At 36.8% G+C, this 25,473-nt stretch overlaps 1 protein-coding gene and 1 long non-coding RNA gene across 2 annotated transcripts; both read right to left on the bottom strand.

The window, feature by feature from the left end:
* Positions 1–15,576: 15,576 nt before the first annotated feature.
* On the bottom strand, positions 15,577–17,792 carry LOC113336115. Its single transcript, XR_003353623.1, has 2 exons — positions 17,379–17,792; positions 15,577–16,553 (listed from the first exon to the last, which is right to left on the bottom strand). It is a non-coding gene; the product is annotated as an uncharacterized LOC113336115 (long non-coding RNA).
* Positions 17,793–19,257: 1,465 nt separating this feature from the next.
* Positions 19,258–20,764, bottom strand: LOC113336164 (fructokinase-2-like). Its single transcript, XM_026582153.1, has 3 exons — positions 20,427–20,764; positions 19,751–20,296; positions 19,258–19,669 (listed from the first exon to the last, which is right to left on the bottom strand). Exons 1-3 carry the CDS (start codon positions 20,601–20,603, stop codon positions 19,418–19,420), a joined length of 975 nt encoding a protein of 324 aa, XP_026437938.1. The 5' UTR covers positions 20,604–20,764; the 3' UTR covers positions 19,258–19,417.
* Between the last annotated feature and the right edge of the window lie 4,709 nt (positions 20,765–25,473).

Genomic DNA, 25,473 nt, shown 5'->3' with positions numbered 1-25,473 from the left:
AAGCTTAAAATTATGTTTGGGTACCTTTTAAAAATTAAAAATTAATTTGTTATCTATTTGAATATTATTTAAGTAAGAAGCTTCGTGAATCCTAATTCTGCCGCTGCTTCATTATTTTACGGAAATGTAATGTGATCAGTGTTTGAAGTAAGTTTAGAATCTAAAAGGAAATTAAAAAGTGCGAACAAATCTACCTATCACCTCCTTAATTGCAAGAGTACGAGTGTATGCGGGAAAAAACACATTATAAATCACACAACTTATCCACCTAAAGGTACACTTTTCACAAACCGCATTCACTCACTTATAAACTCTTGCACACTTTAGATCATTATCATGGAAAACACCAACCAAAGATGTTAGTTTCATTCTTCTTGTACACCAATCAAATGACATCTACCAATAAGAGAAACAATGGCTGACGAAATATCATCTTTGTTACTACCCAAATCCATCTCGACAAGGAATCTAAAGGATTCTACAATATTGTCGGTAGTTTTGGTAGAAGGAAACGACTCTTCTTATTGTGGCATAGTGTTTAATATCACGACTAGTATAATTGGTGGTGGAATTATGTCTATTCCTACTACTCTGAAGGTACGCACTAGGTGTAGTCCCAACACTTACGCTTATTGTGATTGTTGCTATATTTTCTGAGATATCTGCAGATTTTCTATTGAGGTTTACTGTTAGGAACACTACTTATTCTAGTTTGATGTGAGAGTCATTTGGGTTAGCTGGATCGCTTTTACTGCAAATTTGTGTAATAATCACAAATCTTATGTGTCACATCATTTATCTCATCGTTATTGGTATGTTTTCCATCACAATATCTATAAAAGATAAATGAAATTTTATATACTTTTACGCGTATCGGAAAAATGATGAAACACACCATGTATGTGTTTGATGTCGAGGTTTAAGCATATGCAGAGGATGTATTATCTTGATCTGGTGGAAAATTTGAACAGGGAAGAAGTGTGCATATGGGATTCTACTTGAATGGTTTGGTACCCACTGGTGGAATTCGAGAAATTTTTCGATGCTTTTCATCGTAATCTTTGTTATGTTTCCCCTGGTTTTGTTTAAACGTATAGGTTTGTAAATTCATCAGTGACTTTCCTTCTATTAGGAGATATGTATTTATTGTGTATATTGTATATATGGTCACATATTTTGCTAATTAGGAAAGATAATTATTACATGTAGATTTGTTTTATCTCTACCTATTTAGTCACAAGGAGAATCTGTTTTGCAACTCAAATTTTTCAATAATAAGAATTCTTCATCTTCTCTGCCTTGTCGTTTCATGGCATCTGAGCCAAAAAAGACTTAATCTAATTGAATTCAAATCAGAAAATTGTGCTTAAGATTAGCACCATGACTTGTTTATCTAATTTAGCGATGACAATTAATAATTCTGGTGGAGGATCTCTATCATCACAAGATATAATAGTTCTTACTAATACTCTTACTGATACCCAATGGGAAACCATTGTGCAAATACTTAACACTTCGAATAATGACTCGAATCTTTCTGGTAAATGGATACTTGATACAGGGGCTTCGAGACATATGACATGATAAAGATTATTATCTAAGACTTATACAATAGGTTTTTCTTCCGTAAAGCTTCCGAACGACACATATATACTCTCATGCTCCATGCGAAAGTACTATGGTGTTTGGAAACAATATGAAATTATTTCGTGTTTTATTTGTTCCTGATCTCCACAGCAACTTGATTTCTTTATCATGTTTAATTAAAGATTTGAGATGTATTGTCACTTTGACTGATAAATTATGTGTGATACAAGAACGCACTACGGGGACGGTGATTGGTGTGGGTGAGGAACGATACGGGGTCTATATCTTCCATAGTGGAACGCTTATTACTGCAAATCGAGTATCTGCTGGAGAATATTATTGTTTATGGTGTAGACGCTTGGGTCATCCATCTAATAAGGTTGTTTCTTTACTTCCAGGTATGAATAAAGTTGATTGTCAGAAATTTCATAATGAACCGTGTGATATTTGTTTTAAAGCTAAACAAACTCGGACTAGTTTTCCGGTTAGTGAGAATAAAGCTGACGACTTCTTCAATTTAGTTCACTGTGATGTGTGGGGTGCTTATCGTACTCCATCTTCTTGTGGTGCACATTATTTTCTTACTATCGTCGACGATTATTCTCGGTATGTATGGGTTTATTTGATGGCACATAAAACTGAGGCGGTGCAAAATTTTCAGAACTTTTATGTTATGGCTAAGACACAATTTGATAGACAAGTCAAGAAGGTGCGCAGTGATAATGGTACATTATCTATTACTGATCTGCCGCCAGGAAAGAAGGTGCGCAGTGCAAAATTTTCTGCTAATCATACTCGTTTTTTGGCGGTGATTACTACTCATAAAGAACCTACTAGTTATGTTGAGGTTGTTCGCCTTCCCTTTTGGCGTGCAGCTATGTGTAAGGAAATTAGTGCTCTTGATAAAAATGACACGTTATTTACTACTGATCTGCCGCCAGGAAAGAAGGTGTGGAGTACCTCAATGATGTGAAGAGATTATCATGGAGTGGCAACAAGAAGAGATAAGGTTTTGGCTGTATTGATGGTAACCTTAACTGTTGTAGCAAGTTCTATTGCCATATTTTCCGATGTAATTACCGTAATTTGAAGTTATGTAATCATAACTTATTCAATTTGTTCTTTGATTTGATGGAAAAATTGTAACTAGAAACTCTTCTACAATTTTACTTATCCTACTTAAGAAGACCTCATAGTTAAAGCTTGCCACCCTAAGCATTGTCCCATTTGGTGACACTCAAAGAAAATCAATTTAAACTGATCTTAAAAGCAAGACTCAAGAATATGAGTAACTTACAGTCATGGGATGTGATTGTTTTTTATTTATGGAAAACTAGCAGAACGTAAAATAATGATAAGATGGCTATGAATACCACACCTCCTACAACAAATTACCAGATTTCATTATAGGTGTGAAGCTAGAAAAAGCTAAAAATATTGTTATGGCCTATGGGGAAGCAAAATCTTACTATTACTGACAATCGTATGTTTACATTGTAGTTGCAGGAAATCCTACACTACACCCCTCATATGATTTCATTAACATTCAACTCATTTTAGATTAACAATCTTAATTTTATTGATGAATCTTTGAACAATCTTACAAGAAAAGATAAAGGAAATCAAGCATAACCACTGCTCTAGATTTTCTCTCTCCTATTTACTTGCTTCTCACTCAAAAAAAGATCTCTCTCTTCCTTACAGCTGATTGGCTCTTTATATAGAGTTTAACATAGTGGATGACAGCTAATCTAACCTTTATTTTCGGATATGGCTTGCGACATTCTCGCAACCTTACAAATGTTAATCTCGCAAATTCTCTAATTTTCGCAGGACCATCACATTTTTCTCATGATTTAGCTGACGTCGTTTATTATTTCGTTTCTGAAGTTATTCTGCGACACTGCTGTGTTATGTTGTTAATAATTTCGCTGAAGCATTATTGCTACGAGATTCTGATCCTACATCTTGCCTCTTCTCATATCTTCTCTGCAAAGTATAGAATGATGTGAGAAATGCCGCAGCTGTTCATCTCTTCATATTCTGTATTTATCACACATATCCTTTCTTCCATTTATTTCTTGACACGTCTTCTATAACCGCTGCTTTTCAACCGCTCACGTCTGTGAATGGTGTTTATTCCTTCGAGTAAAAAAATCTTCTTTGTATATTATTCTTACTCTTCTTTCCATTCTCTTTTTACTTTCTCTTCTATTTTTATTTTCTTATCTCTGCAACTCTATTGTTCTTCCGTAAGTTCTGCTACTGTAATTCTTCCTTCTTTAATTTTCTTATTTTTCATCCATTCCCATACTTTATATTCAGATATGCCTCCAAGCGGCCACAAAAATGAGAAAAACTTAAAAGACGTCCAAAAAGATCTTGATGATAAAGGTTTCACACTTTCTACCATTTCTGGTGAAAGTGCCAAGTCAATTCTTTCTATCAAACTTTTCTCTAATCAATATTGTGATGATCAATCAATCATAATTTCGCTAGGTCAAATTCTGGCAGGTCTCTCCATTCCTCTTTATGACCCAGATATTCCTCTGTTCTATGAAATTCTCGCTCACTCGGGATTTTCGAGAGCTATCTTCCAATTAAGTGGGGATTGCATCCGTCTGATGCTAAATTTCGCTAACCGTGGTGCTGGTAAAGGATCTCTGTACTCCAAAGAACTTAGGGATCCTAAATTCACATACTTGGAAATAATTGCTGAGAAATACACAGTAGCGAGTTGATAGACACATTTTTGTGTCTGATATAATCTCAGTTTTATATATTGTTAGTGCTCGATTTTGTATTTATTATGGCTTTTTATGTCTTTGTAGGTGTTTTTGGAGAAATAAGCTTTTGCGGCGAAATTGGCTCGAAAAGTGGTTTTTGCGCTCGCGGGAGAAAATCACTAAAAGGACCCCTCATTTGGATAAGGGGCACCTCAATTACTAAGGGGCTGCCATTTGATATTCGCACCCCGGGAATGGATAAGGGGCAGTCATCTTCAAGAATTCAAAATATGCGTTTTGGAGGGAAAACAAGTTCACTCACTGGCAGAGTTGGATTCAACTTTTGGACGCGTCTGGTAGAGATTCAATCACGAAGCTTGTTTGGGTTGGACTATACTTGACTAAACAGGGGTGTTATAAGAGATTTAACGGATTAAACTGGGCTGGATAATCGGTTCTCGGCTAAACAGGGAATAAACTCATTCACCTGTGTAAAGTTTGGATTGATTCTGGAAGAGATTTTCGCGAGCTTTCTTTTTGGATATGGATCAATATGGGCTTGATACGAGTAAAAAGGAGCGGTTACGTGTTTTGGGAAGTTAAAAAGGAATCAAATCCTTGTATTCTCGGGAATTATCTAAAACAGGGGAGGAGTAATACTCGGGTGCTGTTTTTAGCTATTACGTGAACTGAAGAAAGAAAATATCTTTTGTTCGATTTGTTTCTATCCTAAGAAAAGTTTTGAACAACTACGATTTAATCAAAGCCGCGTATGGAAGATATATGGGGAAGAAAAGTCCGAGACTTTCGTATGAAGAAAATAGAGAATTTAATCGGGTTCGCATGGTGTTATGGTATATATAAACACTACTGGGAGACTTTGGGAGTTGGGGGTACGCTGCAGAGCTAAGAATCAAGCTGCAGGAGAAATTGAAGCAGTAGCAGGAAGAAGACTAAGCTGAAGAACATAAGGCTGTCAAGGACAGTCGCAGAAACTGTGACCTATACTTTCAAACTCAATAGCTTTGTAACAATTTTTCCAACAATTATTCTGAGTTCGCATAAGTTCTGTTAGGGTTCTCTATAACAGTGGGTTCTGTAACAATTAATACTATTACAAACACACTGCTTTATACCTATTCTTCAATAAAACACCTTTTTGAGCTATGGATTATTATTTTGAGCGTGTTTTCACCATGAAGAGCTAAAACCCAACACTGGGATGACGGAGGAAGCCATTCTCTACGCGTGTGGTAAATCTATTTAATTCCTTTATGACTTTTGCACTATTTTAAATTGATTCACGATTTTTCTTAATTGATTGTGATTTTGTTTGATGGCGTATGCTTGGTATTAGTATTTTTGATACGTCATGCTTGTGATTTACAGTCAATCTTTTATAAAATCTACCTTGGCAAAGAATAAAGAGTCAATATTTATTATGTTATGAGCTATAATTGTCTGGAATTGATAGTTGAACCACATGAATATGAGAATCGGTGGAATCTTGAGTCTCAGTACCTCTCGATATCGTGACAGTATTTTGTATATATTTTCTAGTATTAAGTCTAAAATCAATCTCTACAAGTCTTTGAACGAACTTTTACTACCACTTTACAACATCACTTTCAAAACTACATCACGAGTTTCTTTGAAAATTATGAATTGATCTCCGTGAAGAAAGAGAATACTCGCTGGGGTATTCGTTTGAAAAGGAAAGATAACATTGATGAAGCTAAAATACTCATGCAAGACATTGATTGGCATTCTGGTAAGAACACAACTCCTCGCCAATCCAAAGATGATAAATGGTGTGTTTTTCCCTTGATGCTAAAAGGTCCTTACATTGTTGGGTCAAATGTTCTTCCTGAGAATCTCGCTTCCTATCAACCTTGGGTATTTTCTCGGCCCGAGAAGGATAAAGAGGTATGTCTCTTCCAGTTTTACCCATTTTATATTTCTTTATTTGTCTTCATTCTTTTGTTCGCTGACTCTTGCGACATTTTACAGATCCAGAAATTGAAAGATAGCTATAACATGACTGGGAAGGATAGTACCTTGTTAGCTCTTCGCTCATACACATATGAGGTAAGAAATATTCTCTTATGATTTTAAACAATATATTGTTGCCTCTATTTCTTATTTCTATCTGTGTGAAGATTATTGCTGAAATAGATGAGTCTGCCAATGTTGCGAAGACTGGTGATAAAGGCAAAGGTGCTCTTCGCAGGGAAAAACCAACTGCTCCTCCTTCAAAGAAGAGAAAAGTTCGTTCTTCCTCTCCCTCAAATGCTCCTTCTCATGAGAACTCCGAGAATGATGAGGATGATGAGGATAATGATGACCTTGCTGCAAATGAAGATTATCCATATGAATCTTCCATGGCTAAGCTCTCTGGCGTCTTTTCTGATTCTTTGCAAGGAATGGGAGATAGTCAATTCGCTAATACCTGCAAAGATCTCGCTACAATTTGCGATGTTCCTTTATTGGATGGTGATAATTCTCTTCGTGGAGTTTCTAGATCAGTGACTCCCAATTTCCTGCATTATCTTAATAGTCTGGTATGCTTTCATCCTTTTACTTCTTCATTATTGTAACTCAAAATCTCTTTCTATTTTAATACTTTTTATATTTTTTCGCAGGCTGGAAAAGCTTCTTTCGCTGTTGCCTCAGATCTGGAGAGGAGACGCGAAAATCTTGAAAAGAAGAATCTTCAATTTCGCACAAAGAATGAGGAACTGGAAGTTGAAGTCAAATGTTTTTGCGAGAAGAAAAAACAACTAGAAATTGATTCTTCTTCGTATAAGAACAAAATCTTTAGTCTTCAGCAAGCTAATAATCAACTCTATGGTATATTACTTTTTTCCTTTCCCTTCATTCATTCATCCTGTTGTTTTATCTTATTTAATTGATCCTTTTTGCAGACATTTATGGTCTTTCTGATGAAGCTACCATTCTTCTTTCATTTCCTAATGCCTTGGATAATGATACTCTTCTTGAGCGTCTAAATAAATCTTTAAATAGTTTCTCAAATGATAAAATTTCATCTCTTTCTCTGAATGAACTAAGATCCAAATTTGCCTCTTAGAGATTGACCATAGATCTAGTTTAGGCTTAGCCAACCGATTTAAGCGTCTCCTTCTTAATTCTAAAGAGAAAGTCAATGAGTTGAGAACCAAAATTAGCGGTCTCATAGATGATAAGGATCGCATCTCTGATCAAGGTGCTAAGGCTTTGGAGAAATTCCAAGAGACCCTTCTTGAAGTTCAACTTGAACGAGATGAAGATAACCGCAAGAACATCAAGCTCTGCGAAATACAAAACCAAATTCGTTCTCGTCTTCTTATAAGTAACGAGGATGAATTCGCTTGGGCTGCGAAAATCTTAGACGATGCCAGAAAAGATTTAGGTGTAAATGTTAGTCTCCAAGTTGAGCATACAGCCTTGATTAGAGATATGATTTCTGACAGAGAAGGTTATTAACCGTTCTTCTTCACTAATATTTTGTTTCTTATGAATTTTCATCAAGTTATTAATTGATTGCCTTTTGCCCGCAAATTCTAAAAGTAGATATCGCGAAAGAATTGAGGAACTTGAAGCTGAAAAAGAGGAACTCGCAAAGAATCTTTCTTCTCGCAACGACAAGTATTCTAGATTAAAGAATCAAATCAAGATCACTGCTGCGAATTTTAAGAATGATGCTATGCATTTTCGCAGTCAAACTATTCAAATGGTTTGTGATGACCATAGTATTCCTCATTCTGATTATCCTTTTCTCTTGGAGGAGATCCCAAAGAACATTCCCAGTATGACTATTTCCGATAGCGAAGTTGATGATGAAGAATCTGATGGTGATGAAGGTTCTGATGGTGATGAAAGTTCTGATGCAGACGAAGAAAGGGACAATTCTGATGAAGTTGATGAAGGATCAACTAAGAAGTATTCTTTGTTTCCTTCTTTGATCTTCTGTAATATTTGTACATTTATTCCTTCTTTCTGTATATTTGCGAATTCTTTTGATTCCCCATATTCCTTAATATATGAGTTTCTTTCATTTTGACCTGCATTCATTAAAACAATTCTTCCTTGCAATACAGTTAATCAATATAAGACAAATAACATTTTTTATTTCATTCATTCCCATACTTGCCTCTGTTATTTGTATCCAAATGAGAGATTTTGCAGATTTTTCTTATTTTGTGCCTCAACTTCGCAGTTATTTATGTATAATTTCGCAATCTTATGCGAAGTGAATTTTGATTCTTTTCAAAATCTCATTCCTGTGTGGTCTTATTTTTCCTTCCTAATTAAAGGTCTTATTATGCCACCTCTTGTCATTGCGACAAAATCGCAGAACGTTCTTGCACTTTCATGCAAAAACCCATTGATCTTGCCTTAACTTTTTCTTTTTTATTATGGCCTCTTCAGGAATATTGCGACAATATGACAGGCCTAAATATTCTTGCGAAAATAAATCCCCATGACATTGCCGTCTTGCGACGAAATCGCAGGACGTCTTCGCACTTTCATGCGAAAACCCATTGATCTCGTCTTATCTTTTTCTTTTGTATTATTTACTCTTCAGGATTGTCGCAAAAATATGACAAGCCTTAATACCCTTGCGAGTAAAAAGCCTCATGACATTTGCGTCTTAAGACACTTATCAGCTCCCTAATGGAGGGTGCCGCCCTTATCTTCCCCCTGGTTGCCCCTTCAAGGAGGCGTACCTCTACCATACAAGGTTGGCTCCTCCCATCCGGTCTTAACAACAACCAGTTGTTTTCGCAGCCTCTTATCCCTTTTACCTACAGGGTTTATGGTTACGAGACTGCACCCTAAGTGGGGTTTTCTTCGGGCCGAGTGCAATATAAGCCAAGACTTGTCAAGAATGGCAAGGTACGCTTCAAATTCCCCTGGCACTCTTGACTCAACCGTGTACCTCGGCGCCTTGATCAGATTATGCACACCTTGGGAGAGTCCTTATTACCTTAGTCGCCCAACCTAAAACATATGCTTAAGATGAGAATCCAAGGTGCCTCTCCCGGATGGGCTTTATTGACCCCAAATCTCCATGACTCAGGTTCCGGTGACGGTGTAGCCTTTCCCTGAGCCATGCAAAAGGTACCCCCTTATATGACGTACTTTAGGTCTTACATTTGCCTCTTGCGAAATTGTATTCGCTAACTAGGGTGTACGCCATAAAGGTTCGCCCCTTACTCTTTTGTCATTGTTCTCTGATTGTTTTTTGTAGAATTCACTATCTCTGCGAGATTCTTGCACATCATCATATTGTATTTGCATTTCACAATCTCAATTTTGTCATTCAATAAAATGTATTTTTGAGAATTTTATTTATTGCGAGAATGTCGCAACAAATCAATCATTCATACATTACCTTTGCTATCCTCTGCTTCTTTGTTATTTTCTGCTACTGTTTCCTTGGTAGTGGTATGTTCACCATTTTTTATTCTTAGCTAGCATTGGTTTCGTAACATCTCTTCTTCTTTTATTTCGATTGCATCCACCATCAACCTCTCACTTCTTTGTGCCTCTTTGATTCTGTGTCGCCAATTTTCCTTCTTGTTTGCTCTTCCTTCGCAGGATTCTATCTCAGTTTCGTAACACCTCTTTCCTTCAACCCAATCTCCCTTTATGATTCCTACACCGCTGGGGTGAGGGAATTTGATGCATTGGTGGAAAGTTGAAGCTACCCCTAGAATCCCATGTAGCCAAGGTCGACCAATTAATGCATTCTAGGGTGATTCTACATCAACGACACAGAATAGGATTTCAGAAGATATTCCCTTCAATGGAATTCGCATAGTAACCTCCCCTTTAGGCTTGTTGGCAGTACCATTAGAACCATATATCTTATATGTTGATGGTATAAGATCATCATCTCTTCCTCCCATAGTTTTATAAGTATGATAAAATAAGATGTTCACAGAGCTTCCAGTATCAATTAGAATCCTATTAATTGCCCATGAATCTTCAGCGTCATCATCTTCATCTTCTTTCGGTTTTGGATTAATTTCTAATTTTACTACCAATAGATTATCATGTACCTCTTCACCTTCAGGGATTTCTTCTGCGGTAAAAGAAATAATTTGTTTCTACCGTTCCTCTAGTGGCGAGATTTTCGCAATATTCATAATTTCTCTTCCATCATTATATCTTGCGAACACTCTACTCAAAACATTATCATGAAAATCTTCAATTGTCTTGTATGAATGTACAATAGAGTGACAGAATAGATTCTTTTCTTTTGCACCAACTTCTATGAAGAATGTTTCCTTCTTTTTCATCGTGTTTACTTTGTGATGCTCTGGTGGTGGTGGGAATGGTTGAGATTGTGGGTTCCCTACCAAAAAGTGGTTTAGTTTTCCTTGATATATCATTCTCAGAATAATTCTTTTTACATTTCTGCAATCATTTGTAGTATGTCCATGAAAATGATGATAAGAACAAAACTCATGACTTCTGTGGTTTGGAGGTGGTTCTGTTCCCATGTTCCATGGTGTTGGTATATTCTCCATCAAAATTATAGCTTCCCATATTTTCTCCACACTTGCATTTAGAGGTGGCATCTTGATTTCTTCCCATACTACCTTGTGACCTCCTTGTCCTCCATTATAGTTTTGTCTTTGACCTCCATAAGTTTCTTGCGGCTGATCAAGTCTTTGAATTTTGTTATTTCCACCACGGTTGTAGAAATTTCTTTCTCTTTCATACTCCTCTTGATATCGGCTTCCCATAGCCACCAGTTTCTGTTGATTGTTTCCCATCATCTTTTCTTGTTGTATTTGCGAAGTGCTCGCCACTGTGTTTATTAGTTTGGGTAATAAGCTTGCATTCGCTGTTTGTGAACTGGTGTGCGCAACCGAATATGATTCTATTTTATTTTTCCTTTCCTCTAGAGAAATATATTCTTCCTGAAGTTCTCGCAATTCAGTCATTGTGATTGTATTCTTGACTCTGAAAATTTGGATATACAATAGGTTGGTTGCACACATAGCATTGATAAATGATAAGATAAGATATCTCTCATCTACACGGCCAGCCATTTCTCTACACATAGTCCTCCATCTTTTAGTTAGGCGCTTCAAACTTTCGCCAATCCTTTGTTTTAATCCAAACACGTCTTCAATACCAGGTCGCGAAGAATTATTACTTATATATGCCCCCAGGAATGTAGTCTGCAAATGATTGAAGGATGTTATTGTATTTTTTGGTAGACCTTCGAACCATTTTAATGCCTCCCCTGTTAAGATGGATGCGAAATACTTGCATAATACATCATCATGATTTTTCCATTGCAACATGCACCTCACGTAGGCTTTAATGTGTTGAATTGCACAAGTTGTTCCATCAAAAATGCTGGTTAATGCGGGAAAATTGCATTTCGGTGGTATTCCTCCTAGTTGTACTTCCCTTGTAAATAGAGTTTTCGCAGCTTCTTCTATAACTTCATCCAATTGTCTTCTGCCTACTTCTCCTCTATTATTTAGCATTGATAAGCACGAAAGTGCGACGTATTTACACCCATAAATACATTAGCTGGGACTCTTTTTATCACTAATAAACTTGTTTTAGTTGTTTTTGGAAGAATAAGCTCTTGTGGAGAATTGGCTCAAAAAACTGTTATTTGCACCCAGAGGACACATGTTATTCGGACTCTCGATGTAGGTTAAGGGGAACCTCAATTACTAAGGGGAGTCCAGTCGCTAAGAGCCACCTTCCTTACTATTTACACCCCATAAGACAAGTGCTAAAGGGACACCCATACAGGATTAAGGGGGAGTTCATCTTCAACAATTCAAATTTCAGTTTTGGCGGGAATTTTTGGCAGCAGCGAACCATATTAGGGTTCGTGCTTTGGAGGAAATTTAATTAGATTCAATGGTTGAAACTTCATGGGATGACTGGATTAAACTCAACGGGGCTGGTAATGGTCTTCTTTTGGACCATAATTGGCTAGAATAGTGGATTTAATGATTCAACAGATTCTCGGGTTTATCTTCCTGCCGAAACCCTGTTAACAATTTGGACAAGTTTGAGTAAGACTCGAGCGCTGGATTTGGTTGCTTCGGGCTTGTTTGGACAAAACATGGATGGTATATATGATGGTTTCGATTCAGTTGGGATGGATACTCAAATTCGAACAAAACAGAGAGAGTTCAAACAAATTGGTTTCTGCGGTATTCCCTGGATTTGGTTTGCATGAGTTCTACATGGATTCAGTTGCTGATTTGGTTTGATATTATCCAGTTGCACTAAAACAGGACCGGTAAGTGACCTGGAATCGAAAAAAAAAGAAGATATCGTGTCCACACGATACAACAGGGAAGGAAAGAATATCGAGTATTATTGGATTCTATTTCATTACGGAAGGATTTCGATATATCTTAAACAAGGAAAGATATCTTGAGCCAACTCAGTCAATAGCGCACGAAGAGTATTCCCATTCCAAACTCGATCCTACAGGGTGTGAGATATTCCCGTGTTTACTGTGTAAATGGCCTGTGACTGTTCGTGTTTGACTCACTCTGTGACTTATTGGAGTTTGTTTTCTGCGAGAATAATTCGTGTAGAAGATATTTGACAGCAGCAGAAGCCGTGCAGAAGTAAAGAAGGAAAGAAAATCTCAAGTTTTTCCAAGAGAAATAATGAGAAGATATTTGCATTTAATCGGAGGATTTGAAGGTGCTATGAGTATAAATTGGCTTCACAGGATTCGTAGAAGTAACATCGAAAGTTTGGGGAAGAAAACAGAGAGTTGCAGAGCAACTTCTCAGCTTCTGCAGCGAGAAGAAGAAGAAGTAGAAATTTGACGTCCACTGACTGTCGCAGAGAACTGTCGTTTACTGACAGTACTTGTAACAGTCAGTTTGGCACGCTTATTTTAAATTTGCAACATCTATTGTAACAGTGAACTCTGTAACGCCAATACAGCGTTGCAGATTCATTGTATTATTAGTTTTCTTTAATAAAAATACCATTTGAGCCAAAATTATATTTTTGAGTGTGTATTTATCATGAGAAGCTAAACCCCAACACTGGGTCGACGGAGGAAGACGAACTTCATACATGGGTGATTTTGTTTTATTTTTTATATGACTTTTTCATTAATTTTAATTGAAATATGATTTAAAAAAATTAGTTATCATTTTATTAGATGGGTCATGCTTTCTTAGATGTTTGATGTCCCATGCTTACGATTTATAACTAATGTTTGGAGAATCTACCTTGGAAAGAATAAGAGTCGATGTTATTCTATTTGTCGAGCGATAATTGTTTGAGAATGAGTAATTGAACCTATTGATATGAGTTTGGCCAAATCCTAGACCCAGTAACTCTCTATTTTATTCCTTTAAAATTAATCTAAACAAGTCTTAGAGTTCGAATCTTTAATACTACAACAACCACAATCAAAAATCTTAACCAAGCATTCCTCTCATTTCTTCTAATTCTTTCAAGATTTGTTTTTTTACACCTGAATTTTGATCCATTGGTCTTTTTAATTTCGCCTCCCTTTTTCTGCGTTCATGTCTTTCTTTTCTCGCGAAATTTTGCATTTCTTCTTCATTATCCTCATCTCGTCTTCTTCTGCGAGTCTCTTCTTCATCTCTATCTTGAATTTGCATATGATGATGTCTCTCATTTTCCCCTTCATGATTTTGTTCATTTCTTATTAATTCCATTCGTTGTCTTTCAGCCATCCTTTGTACTCTATCATACTCTTCATTGATATTGCCGTTATTCCGATTTTGTGTACGCCTTCTTTCTCGATTGTCGTGCTTGTTCTGGAGAATTCTCTCCTGAAGCTCTTGTTCTTCCATTTCTGCTCTCAATCTTTCACGTTCGCAAATTAAACGTGCTTGTTCAGCATAATGTCTTTCAATTTCTTCTTCAATCGTTTGTTGATTTCTTTGAGTTTCTCTCTCATGTAAAATTCTCCTTTCTTCCTCTCGATTTCCTTCGCCATCTTGATCATTTCGTCCCTGACGTTGTCCATTTTCTTGATTTCTACCATTTTTCCTATCATCAAAAGTTTCATTTTGTGGAACGTAACGATCATCAGTTCTTTCTCTATTTTCGCGATATTCTTCATTAGGATTTGATATTTCTTCTTGAATATTGTTTCCAGCATTAGTTGTGGGTGAGTTTCGCCTCATATCTCTTCTAGTCGATCTTGAATATGATTTTGTAATACTTCTCGATCTTCTACTCTGTAGTCTCATATTTTCCATCCTCAATTCGTGATTTTGCCTTGTTAAATTCGCACGTTCTTCTGCCTCAGCTCTTCTTTCTTCATGTATTCTTCGTCTCAACGTTTCTAACGCTCCAATTTCCTCATTTCCATGAATTATTCCTTCATCTGCTTCTTGATTTCTCTCTACCTGTCTATGGTTTCTGGTTTGCTGCTCTTCTTCTACTTCTTCTGCTGAATTTGATTGCCAAGTGTGTATACCACCCTATCATAATCTGTATTCCTCCCTTGTACTAGTGTTTGTTGAATTGGTGGTTGAATTTGATTTTCTCTATTATTTCTCATTCTAGTAGATTCTCCCATTTCACTTCTTTCCCTTCCAGCAGTTCTCTTGCTTCTTCTAACAGTAGTTGGTTGTTCTGATGTATTTCTTCTTCTAGCCATTTCTTCAATGTTAACGAATTGCAAGAAATTATGTAAAATTCTTAATCAATCACTCCAAATCTTCACAAATCTCAATATTAATCTTCAATTTTTTCTAGAATAATCTTCAATGTTCCCTGTTTCTAGCGCCATTATGTAGTTGCAGGAAATCCTACACTACACCCCTCATATAATTTCATTAACATTCAACTCATTTTAGATTAACAATCTTAATTTTATTGATGAATCTTTGAACAATCTTACAAGAAAAGATAAAGGAAATCAAGAATAACCACTGCTCTAAATTTTCTCTCTCTTATTTACTTGCTTCTCACTCAAAAAAAGATCTCTCTCTTCCTTACAGCTGATCGGCTCTTTATATAGAGTTTAACATAGTGGATGACAGCTAATCTAACCTTTATTTTCGGACATGGCTTGCGACATTCTCGCAACCTTACAAATGTTAATCTCGCAAAGTCTCTAATTTTCGCAGGACCATCACATTTTTCTCATGATTTAGCTGACGTCGTTTATTATTTCGTTTCTAAAGTTATTCTGCGACACTGCTGTATTGTGTTGTTAATAATTTCGCTGAGGCATTATTGCTGCGAGATTCTGATCCTGCATACATTGATGAAGGGTTTAATAATATTAATTAGAAAAGATTAGATATTCATTTACAGAGACACTGAGTATATATATAAGCTCATGGCACATACAATGACTCTTACACTCACACAGGACAAACCATACAATCACTCACACTATTATCCCCCCTCAAGGTCAAGGTGCCTTGTAAAGGGACATTGAAATTGCACACAGGACAAGCCATACAGTCACTCACACGCAAAGAAAAAATAGTAGAATTGACCATAGGAGGAGCCAAAGTTGTTGCAGCTTGTGGGTAGTCATACCGAGATTAGTAGGCATATCATGCTGGAAGTATGTAGGTGTTGCAGAACTAGTTGGTGCAGGTGAATAATCTGCAGGAAATGGGAAGCGGCATACATTCTGCAAAACTGATAACTACCAACCAAATCCAGCAGGAACAAGAAAAGACTGGAGCTAAGCAAAGCATGACCTGACGGAAAGATAATAATAACTAGTACCATTTGTTGCACACCTGACCCATACTACTGACCCAAAAAATCTCTGCAGTTGAAGAAGTGAAGCATCTCCAATAAAGACCATGGACTGAAGGAAGCACCACAAGCACATAGTAGCATAGTCAGTTGCAAACATAAAGACCTAACTGAGATAGACAGTAAACAGTTGTAGGCATAACTGAATAGTTGATTGCATCTTCTGAATAGTAAGGCGGGAGAAGTTACAGGCCAGAAGCAGTAGTTGGTGTAGTAATAGTCATAAAGAATCAACAGGAAATGAAGCTGGTAACAAATCACACCAACAAAGAATATACAACACTGCAAAAATACCCAACAATCTCTAGCAGTCACCAACTATATAAACTGGTCCGCTCTTGCCAATATAACCACCAACTTGTAAAAAATGAGCTTGCCTATATAACCACTCGGTGAGGGATCCTCGATATTATTCGAAGTACTTAGGAAAGCATTATTTGAAACATAGCAGTAAGAGTGATAGGCCTGCAGTATGTAGCACACAAGGACTTATTAAAGCACCTTGGGTTATTCAAATTCTTCTAAAATTGAAGGAAGATACAAACTTAACAGCAATAATAGAGAAGAACCACAGGTTGCATATTTTACCATATGCAAGCTTAGCAACAGGTGACATACAAACTCATAAGAAAACTCAACACACACAAGTTCAATCCAAAATCAAAATCCGCAGATTAAATCCATAATCAAAACTGAACTTCAAAACTTCATACTTAGCTCTACCATCTCACACGCTCGGAAGAAATCAATACCATCTAATCGGTGAGGACTGAGATGAAGTTAAGAATATGAATGAAACTTAATAAAGCAATTTAAGCATCCTAAGTGCAGCAGAATTCAGCAACATAGGCCTAGGATCAACTGATCAATTTAAGGAAGTTCCCCTACCTCTTTGGTAGTAGAAACTAGAAACTAACACGAACAACATAACATCTACTGGTTTTCAGCAGCAGTGATCTTCAAATTCAAAATAAACATAGAATGCTTCCTCTAACCCATTTGGCAGCACCGGCATAACTAATTGATGATGAGTAACTAAGATGAAGATGAAAATTAATTTTCGAAGATGAACTGATTATGAACTGAACACATGAAAATCAGATATGAAGTAATTTAAAATTTTAAAACTGAGATTACCAGCATAGTTTCGATTTACCAGTCAACTAGGCAAAGCAAAATACAGATCTGAGAAGCATGCTTGATTGTGTTATTGTAGAAGTATCAGATCGAAAACAAAACCCTAATTTCTACCGAAATCACCATTAAGTAGAAGGAGATAAAGATGAGTACCAACTGTCGATGTAGACCAGAAATTGCAGATCGAGAAATTTGTGTTGTAAGATAAGAGATCGGAGCAAATTGAGCACAAATTTGTGATTAATCTATCCTTGGAAGCATAATTCGATTCTCTCAGCAACAACAGAAGGGGATATGATTGTGGAAGATGGATACATAATCGATGTGATGGTGGTGGTGGAGGAGGAGGAGAAATAATGGTTGTGATGGTGAAGAAATCACGGGAAAGGATCGATTACCCTCAGAAATTGAAATTTCTGAATTTGATACCATATTGATAATCGTATGTCTACATTGATGAAGGGTTTGATAATATTGATTAGAAAATGTTAGATATTCATTTACAGAGACACTGAGTATATATGTACTCTTGACTCTAAGGCCAAGTACCATGGTGCCCCATTTCCCTTCTCAATCCCTGGTTTGTAGGGAAAAATTCAAATTGGCAACCACTATGATCTCTCATATCCCTATAAAAATAGGGAATTTCTTTCCCTACCGGGTGGATCACATCTGATCCGGGTAGTAGGGAAGGGAAATGAGACGGATACTCAGTTGTCGTCAAAATTTCTGCTTTACAAAAACTCAGTATCCGTAAAGTAGTTGAAACAGATACTTAGTTTCCGTAGCATATTTAACGGTAACTGAGTTTTCGTATTTGGTTTTTTTAGTTTTACCCTAAAACTTTCTTTTTTCACTCTTTTTTTTTACTAAAACTCTTTTTTACCTATAATAACTACTCCCTCCATTCCACTTTAGATGATGTTTTTAGAGTTTTCACGCAAATTAAGAAATGGAGAGATATGAGTATTTTACGTATATACCCTTAAGAAAAGTCTTCAAACATTAATTACTATTAGTGTATTTAAAAATAAACTTATAATTCCAAGACAAAATGTTAGGGTGTTATTGGAAGTTTTGTGGAACAAAAAAATAACCCTAAAACATCTTCTAAAATGGAACAGAAGGAGTATTTTTTACCTATTATATCTCATTTTTTTACTCTAAATTACCTTTCTTTACCTAAACAAATATATTCCAACGAAAAAAAATTGGAAAAAAAAAAACGAAAACTGAGAGAAGGGATAAAAGAGCACCGAAGTGGAACTGCCTTGTGACCTGTATCTCTTCCCCTTATTTGAGGGACAGGGAATGGAAACCCTGCACCATAGTGCTTGGCCTAAAGACTCTTCCAACACTCACAGCTCTCACGTGCTCATGGCACATAGACTCTTACACTCACACAGGACAAGCCATACAATCACTCACACTATTAACTAGGGGTAAAGTTGAGCATAAATGAACTTGGAAGCTCAATTTTTTAAAATATTTATTACGCTTGGTACACCAATGCTTCAAAGCCGGCTCCACCCTTGTTTTATGGTTGAAGGTTGGTTTTGTAATGGTACTGGTGGGAAATTTTAGTAACACTTGATTAAGACGACGTGGTTACTTAAAACCTTGTTTCTACTTTGGTACGTGCATGTCGTATCCAAATTACATTAATTATTTTTTGATCGGATTAACCTTATTATTTTCTTGGTGTCCTTCATGGTTTTCTTCAACTTTTCTATCAATCACTGTGTATGCTTATGTGGTCTAGTTCTTTCATCCAATCTTGTTTCTGTAGACCAAGGCTTTCTGTTCCAAAATCTTAATTTTTTAAGTTAAATTTGACGGTTTAAGTTTTAAGTTCAATTTGAGGGTTTTTTTTCTTTCATGCAAAAGTGATTCCCAATCTTACTCTTTTATGATATTGTTTATTCCTTACGTTGGTAGTTCTCAAATCTAGAAACTCGAATTGATTGTTCAGGAAGTACAGGATTTGATGCTCGGGAAGTCATAAAGAAAAATACGGCATGGAGGATATGGGTATGATAAACCAAGAGATTATCCAAATTTCATAATAACAAAAGGAAAAAGCAAATATAAACAAAGAGATTTAAAAGAATGAGGAAACTAAAAGAAAGCAAAAGCGAATTCTCGTCTAGTCAGAATTCGAGATGAGATTCTGTGCAGGAGGATTCGTACTTCTAGTGACTAGAAGTAGAGATGAGCTTCTGTGCAGCAGCAGTGTCAGGGAGTGCTGGAATGGCTCCTTTCACAGTCGTGCAAATTGCTCCACAAGCATTGGCCATTGTAAGTGCTTCCCTTAGTTTGTTTTCGTCCTCGAAAATCGAAAAATCTTTGGCAGCAGAACAAAGGAATGATCCAACAAAAGCATCACCAGCTCCTGTAGTATCCACGGTGTTCACCGCAAATCCCTTCACAACTCCTTTGAAGTTCTGTTTCAAACATAAGACACGAAATATAAACACAAACAACTTTAAAAACGACATGCAGCTTCATATTCGTTTGCAATTTACCTTTGTGAAGTATCTACACCCCTTCTCCCCATCAGTTACCATTAGCAACTTCAAACCATCATGCCAAAGTGACAAAACATTCTTCTCATCGGTCGCATCCCCTTGGGTAAGGAATTCTACCTCATCATCACTGACCTTGATAACATCGGCATAAGTCCAGATGCTATTGATACCTTCACGTGCAGCTTCGGCTGAAGACCAGAGAGGTAACCTCACATTAGGATCGTACGAAAGTAATGCACCAGCTTCCTTGGCTGCTTTCATAGCAGCCATGTGAGCGGAACGACATGGTTCGGTGATCAAACTAATAGAACCGTAGTGAAATATCTTAGCTTGTTTGATCAAATCCATGTTAAGCTCGGTTTCTTTAAGCAACATGTCAGCACTAGGGTTTCTGTAAAACATGAACTCTCTTTCTCCATCTGCCTTCAACGTTACAAAAGCTAGTGCAGTTCTTGCATCCTTGTCAAAACAAACACCATCAGTGTTCACTTCATTCTTCTTCAGTATGTCAACCAACATATGGCCGAACTCATCTTCTCCAAACTGTAAATCACAAAGAATATATATTTAATTAAAGACATGCATGAAGTCAAGTGATCGAGAAAGAAAGATAAACAATAAAAGAACTACATTGAGATAAAAGAGAGATATGTTGAGGAGGTACGAATAAAACCTTGCCAATAAAAGCACAAGAACCGCCAAGCTTAGAAACAGCGCAAGCGACATTCGCTGGAGCACCACCGGGAGCCTTGATGAAACCAGGTGATTCAGCTAGTGAAACACCAGAAACATCAGGGACAAAATCAATTAACATCTCACCGAAAGACACAATCTCTACTGATGAAGACATGTTTGAAAACTTGATTTGAAATAATAGCTAAAGAGAAAGTATGTAGAAAGTAGATTAAAAAACGATGTGAAAATTGGATTTAATGGGTGTATGTATTTATAAGAATATATGAAAGTAAAGATATTTAGTTGAAACAAGTCATCCAAGTTAAGGATTTGGATAATCCAATCTTGTGCTAATCTTATTATCTTACTTGTTTGCTAATCTTATTATCTTACTTGTTTGTTAAGTGGTTATTCAACAACCGGTCAAGTGAATGCGAGAGGGTGCACAAAATCGGGTATGGAATCTCATGGCCCACCAAAGAAACATAAACGACTGATATTGGGCCTAAACAACCAAAATCTTTCAGCATAGGGAAACTTAGGCGCCCGCCCAAAAAAAATAATATTCTTATTGTCAGGCCCATAATTAATTTTAGATACCGTGACACCCAAAATAATCCGAAATTATTAAGAATCAATACATAACTCGTTATGCATACTATTTTTCAGGCATAACTCGTTATGCAGCCTAATTTTTCAGGGTATAATTGGCAACGCAACTTGGATATAACATATTTAAAAATACGCACCTTGGAATTTTACAAATTTTATATCGTTGGAAATATTTTTAAGAGAGCTACACAACGAGTACAAACAACAATATCAAATTTTTGTTTTTCACGAAAAAGTCGGAGATGATCATCGTTTTAGGGAAAATTTTCGAAAACTGACTACATATTCATTATGCAGCCTCCAAAACAGATGCATAACACATTATGCAGACGCATAACGAATTATGCATCCATTTTCTCAACTGCATAACAAAGTTATGCATCTATAACGAGTTATGTAGCCATTGTTTTGGTTGATTTTAGTCCGTACATAAAAAAATTGATGCATAATTGGTTATGCAGCCATTTTCTCGATGCATAAAAGATTATGCAACAATTTTCTCGTTGCATAATGCATTATGCAGCCTTATTTTGGATGCATATCAGGTTATGCATCCATTTTCTCGACTGCATGATGCATTATGCATCAATTTTCAATTTCACACAAAATAACAAAGATGCCGGCTAATGTGTTATGCATCCATTTTATGACTTCATGACATGATATACACTCATAACAGCATCTTCTTCTTCGTTGTTCATCATCCAAGCTCAAATAAGCTTTATTATAATTCCCTGTATTTTCTAAATCTCAAATTAACTTTTCTTCATGTTCTACTTGATTGAAACAATTACAAAACCCTATTTCCATCTCAGAACACACCTCAGATCCATCTTCTCAATCATAATACCTAATTTAAAAAAAAAACAACCATTCATACATCTTTCGGAAATAACAAACAGCAAGATCTCGATTCATCTCATAACATCACCTCAAACCCTAACTTTCGATTTCATTCATCTATTGTTTCCAATCTTCATGTGATTATACTGTCTATCAATATTATTGATCGTAAGTCACAGTTGGGAGGAAGAAAAGAAAAATAATTGAAGAATAAATTCCCGTGAAGAAGAAGAAGAAAAGATACGAAGAAACCAAATTTTATAAATTGTGGGTTTGGGAGAAATTTTCTCACGAAAATTGGGTGCGCGCGTGAACTTTTCCGCCCGTGGGTTTCACGGTGTAGAAAATCTGTAGAATGGGTCTCCCTGTAGTTTTCACTTCAGCATAACACTAGATTTTGTGCCAGGGAACTTACCTTCTTTTAGAACTGTTTTTTTGGGCACTGCCTTATTTTGGTGGGGACCATGATTTCATTTTTGGATGGATATTAGAAGTAATCCTAAGTCACCCCTTATCTAAATATTTTTGTTAATACCAAATTTACCATTCTTGATTAAATTAGTTAGTGCCATAATTAGTTAAATAATTAAATTAAATTAATTAGTGCTTAGTGAGGTTTGATTAATTAGCTGGGTGTTTTAAAAGAATAATTTTTGAGAAGAAGAAGACGGTTCTTTCTTTTTTTTTCCTCTAAGATGGTTGATTTCGAAATGAGGGTTTTGGGTACATAGGTATACTTCAAATTTAGTTAATGTTGCTTGAATTGGCCAAAAATTTTGAAAAAATGAAAATTTTATAAACTGATTTCGGCCATGGCAATAAATTTCGGCTACAACATCAGAAGAACAGGTATTCGAACTCATCTGTAGTTCGGCTAATGTTTCTAAAAATACATGAAGCCAAAATCGGATCTAATGGAGTTTTTTCTTTCATAGAAAAGTTCGGTTAGCAGAAAAAAATTGCGACGTAACCAAACAAAAAGTTTGGGTAGGAAAAAAAATTGCGACGTAACCGGACTCAATATATAGGTTTTCAGAGAAAAGTTCGGTTAGGAGAAAAAAATTGCGACGTAACCGAACTAAAAGTTCGGCTAGGATTTTTTTTTTTTTTTTGCGACGTAACCGAACTTTTCTCTGAAAGAAAAAACTCCATTAAAGCTGAGTTCGGCTAGTTCGACAAAGCTTTTCACATAATTCCTAGCCGAACTTCTCTTTGCAACTTCCATTTTCAACTCATTTTGATGATTACTACTCATTTTTCCAAGCAAAAACGAATTACAAGTAATGTGTTTGTGGAAATTTCTTTGAATCGACATGACAACGAATCACAAGTAATGAGTTTTTGAAATTTAAATTTAATGGGTTTGTTATAGTTTTGATTTTGTTTTGTTAATGATTTTGTTTTGGGTGTGTGTGTGATTATTAGGGTAGTTATAAATTAAATTAGGTTAAGAATAGGTTAGTCATTTCCACTTTTTAGGACACCCCTTATAACTATAGGTAGATATTTTTATCACATAACAGTTCCCGCGAAAAAGGATGGTGTCCAAAAAAAACAGTACAAAACAGTAATTCATATATCCAAGACTTATAACATTGAAATTGAATTTCTTACCCAGTGGACACATTTTTCTGTTTGCAACATAATTCATCGCACGTTGCTCTTTGTTAAAACTCGGCCAGTTGGCGGCATACTAAGAATAGTATTAGTAACCAAAAGAACGGTCACCTAGCTCAGCTGGTCATCCCCGTTTCCCAAAGTTTAATGCGTTCCAGGAAGTCCCAGGTTCGAGTCCCAATGGCGTAATATTACAGGAATTAACATGGAATGTAGTGTTAGTTTGCCCCCCTTGTGACACAATCTCCGCCCCCTCCCGCCATTTCGGCTCCCTTGGCTAGGTTACCCATGAGGCTCGCTTGTTAGGCTTCCAACTAGTTTCATGTAATAATATCCATCCAATAATATAATAAAATAATAGTATTATTAACCAAAAGTAGTGTAGCATTATCAAGAGAGGTCGTACTTGAATAAATGATAACTGTTTGTATGGTAAAATTATTTCTACTCCAAACACGAATTTATTGATGATTTTGCTGAAGATCGATCCGTTGTTTATTCTCCAATTGAATTGAGTAATGGGGGTACCTACAAAAAACCCTCTGATGCCTAAGTTAGCAAGAGATTTTTCACAGGAGTTTTTGTGGGGAAGATTGCATACCTCTTTTGATTGTAAACCCGTCCATTTATACATTACAAATTTCCGTTTTAGATGCAATCATGAATTGCAATAATTGTCCCTGCATGCCTCCTGTAATAACTGGCCCTTGCATGCCTCCTGCCATAACTGTCCCTGCATGCCTCCCTGCCATAACTGTCCCTGCATGCCTCCCTGTCATAACTTGCATTGACTGGTCCTACATGCTTCCAGAATCTTCCTCATGGATTTATGAAATTAACCAAAATGATGCAAGGGGTTGCCCAAATAAATGAGTACGAATTCCAAACCCAAGAAGGAAGTTTACATAAGCCCGCAGTGGAGCTGAGAAATCTGCAAGGCTAATCAGCATGGGGAGGAATTATCCAAGGGCTACGGAATTAAACTACATCTTGTTACACTGAATACGAAACTACCATATTAAGTGGTACCCGAATAGGGAACTACCATATTATGATGCACGCGCCACACTGAATCAGGCAGAACTAGTCGGACGGTACTGCCACCGCCGGGGACTGCCGCCGCCACCGGAGGTCGCCGTCTCTGGCCGCCGGGTTTTGGTCGCCGGGTACTGCTGCTGTAACCTGCCGGAGAAGATGACCATGTCGTTGACGGAGAAGATGGCCATCGCCAGCAGCCACCGATGACCTGCTGCTGAACCAGATCCGGAGGAGATGAAGATTCTGTCGATGACATCATGCTGACGTCATCGGGCGACGCAGTTGACGGCGTCAACTAATGGCGTTAGGGATAACGGTATATGCTTAACTTTAACAGAATCTTCTAACGGTAATGGAATATGCTAACAGAATCGGTATCTGATGACGTCATGATGACATATGCTGACGTAAGCTAGCAGAACCTGCTGACTCGACTTTTGTGCTGACGGAGCGTCCACTGATTGGTCCTCCTTTCTGAAGAGGCACTGATGACGTGGCACCTGCTTGTTTTTAGTAGGGTATTTTAACTATGGGCTTAGTTAGCCATACTTGGCTATCTAAAGGAGTTTACTAGGCCCAATGAACATACTTTGTCTAATAAGTGGAGTATTTTGGGCCTAAGTAAGATCATTTTTATTATGAAACCATAATGGTCTCCCATTGTTAGGTCCATCTTCTTAGTGTAAAATATTATGGTACAAACATCGCCCCCTCTTGATCCATAACTTGTTACGGGTTAAGAAGTTCGAGTTCCCCTCTGAATTTGCATTTTTCTGGAGTGTTGCACAACTCGCCCCCAGGGATGTAATGATTGCGCTGGAGTGTTATATATCTCTCCCCCAAATGGTTGAGGTGACATATAACTCGCCCCCATTATGTTTTGTGTCATGGTGCTTAATGCTCGCGCAAGGGTGCACTTCCTTGCTGCATTTTGC

The sequence above is a fragment of the Papaver somniferum genome, unplaced genomic scaffold (assembly GCF_003573695.1).
Source record: "Papaver somniferum cultivar HN1 unplaced genomic scaffold, ASM357369v1 unplaced-scaffold_150, whole genome shotgun sequence".
Lineage (NCBI taxonomy): Eukaryota > Viridiplantae > Streptophyta > Magnoliopsida > Ranunculales > Papaveraceae > Papaver > Papaver somniferum.
Note: the sequence above shows the minus strand (reverse complement) of the source record. Positions and strands in the feature narration are given on the sequence as shown.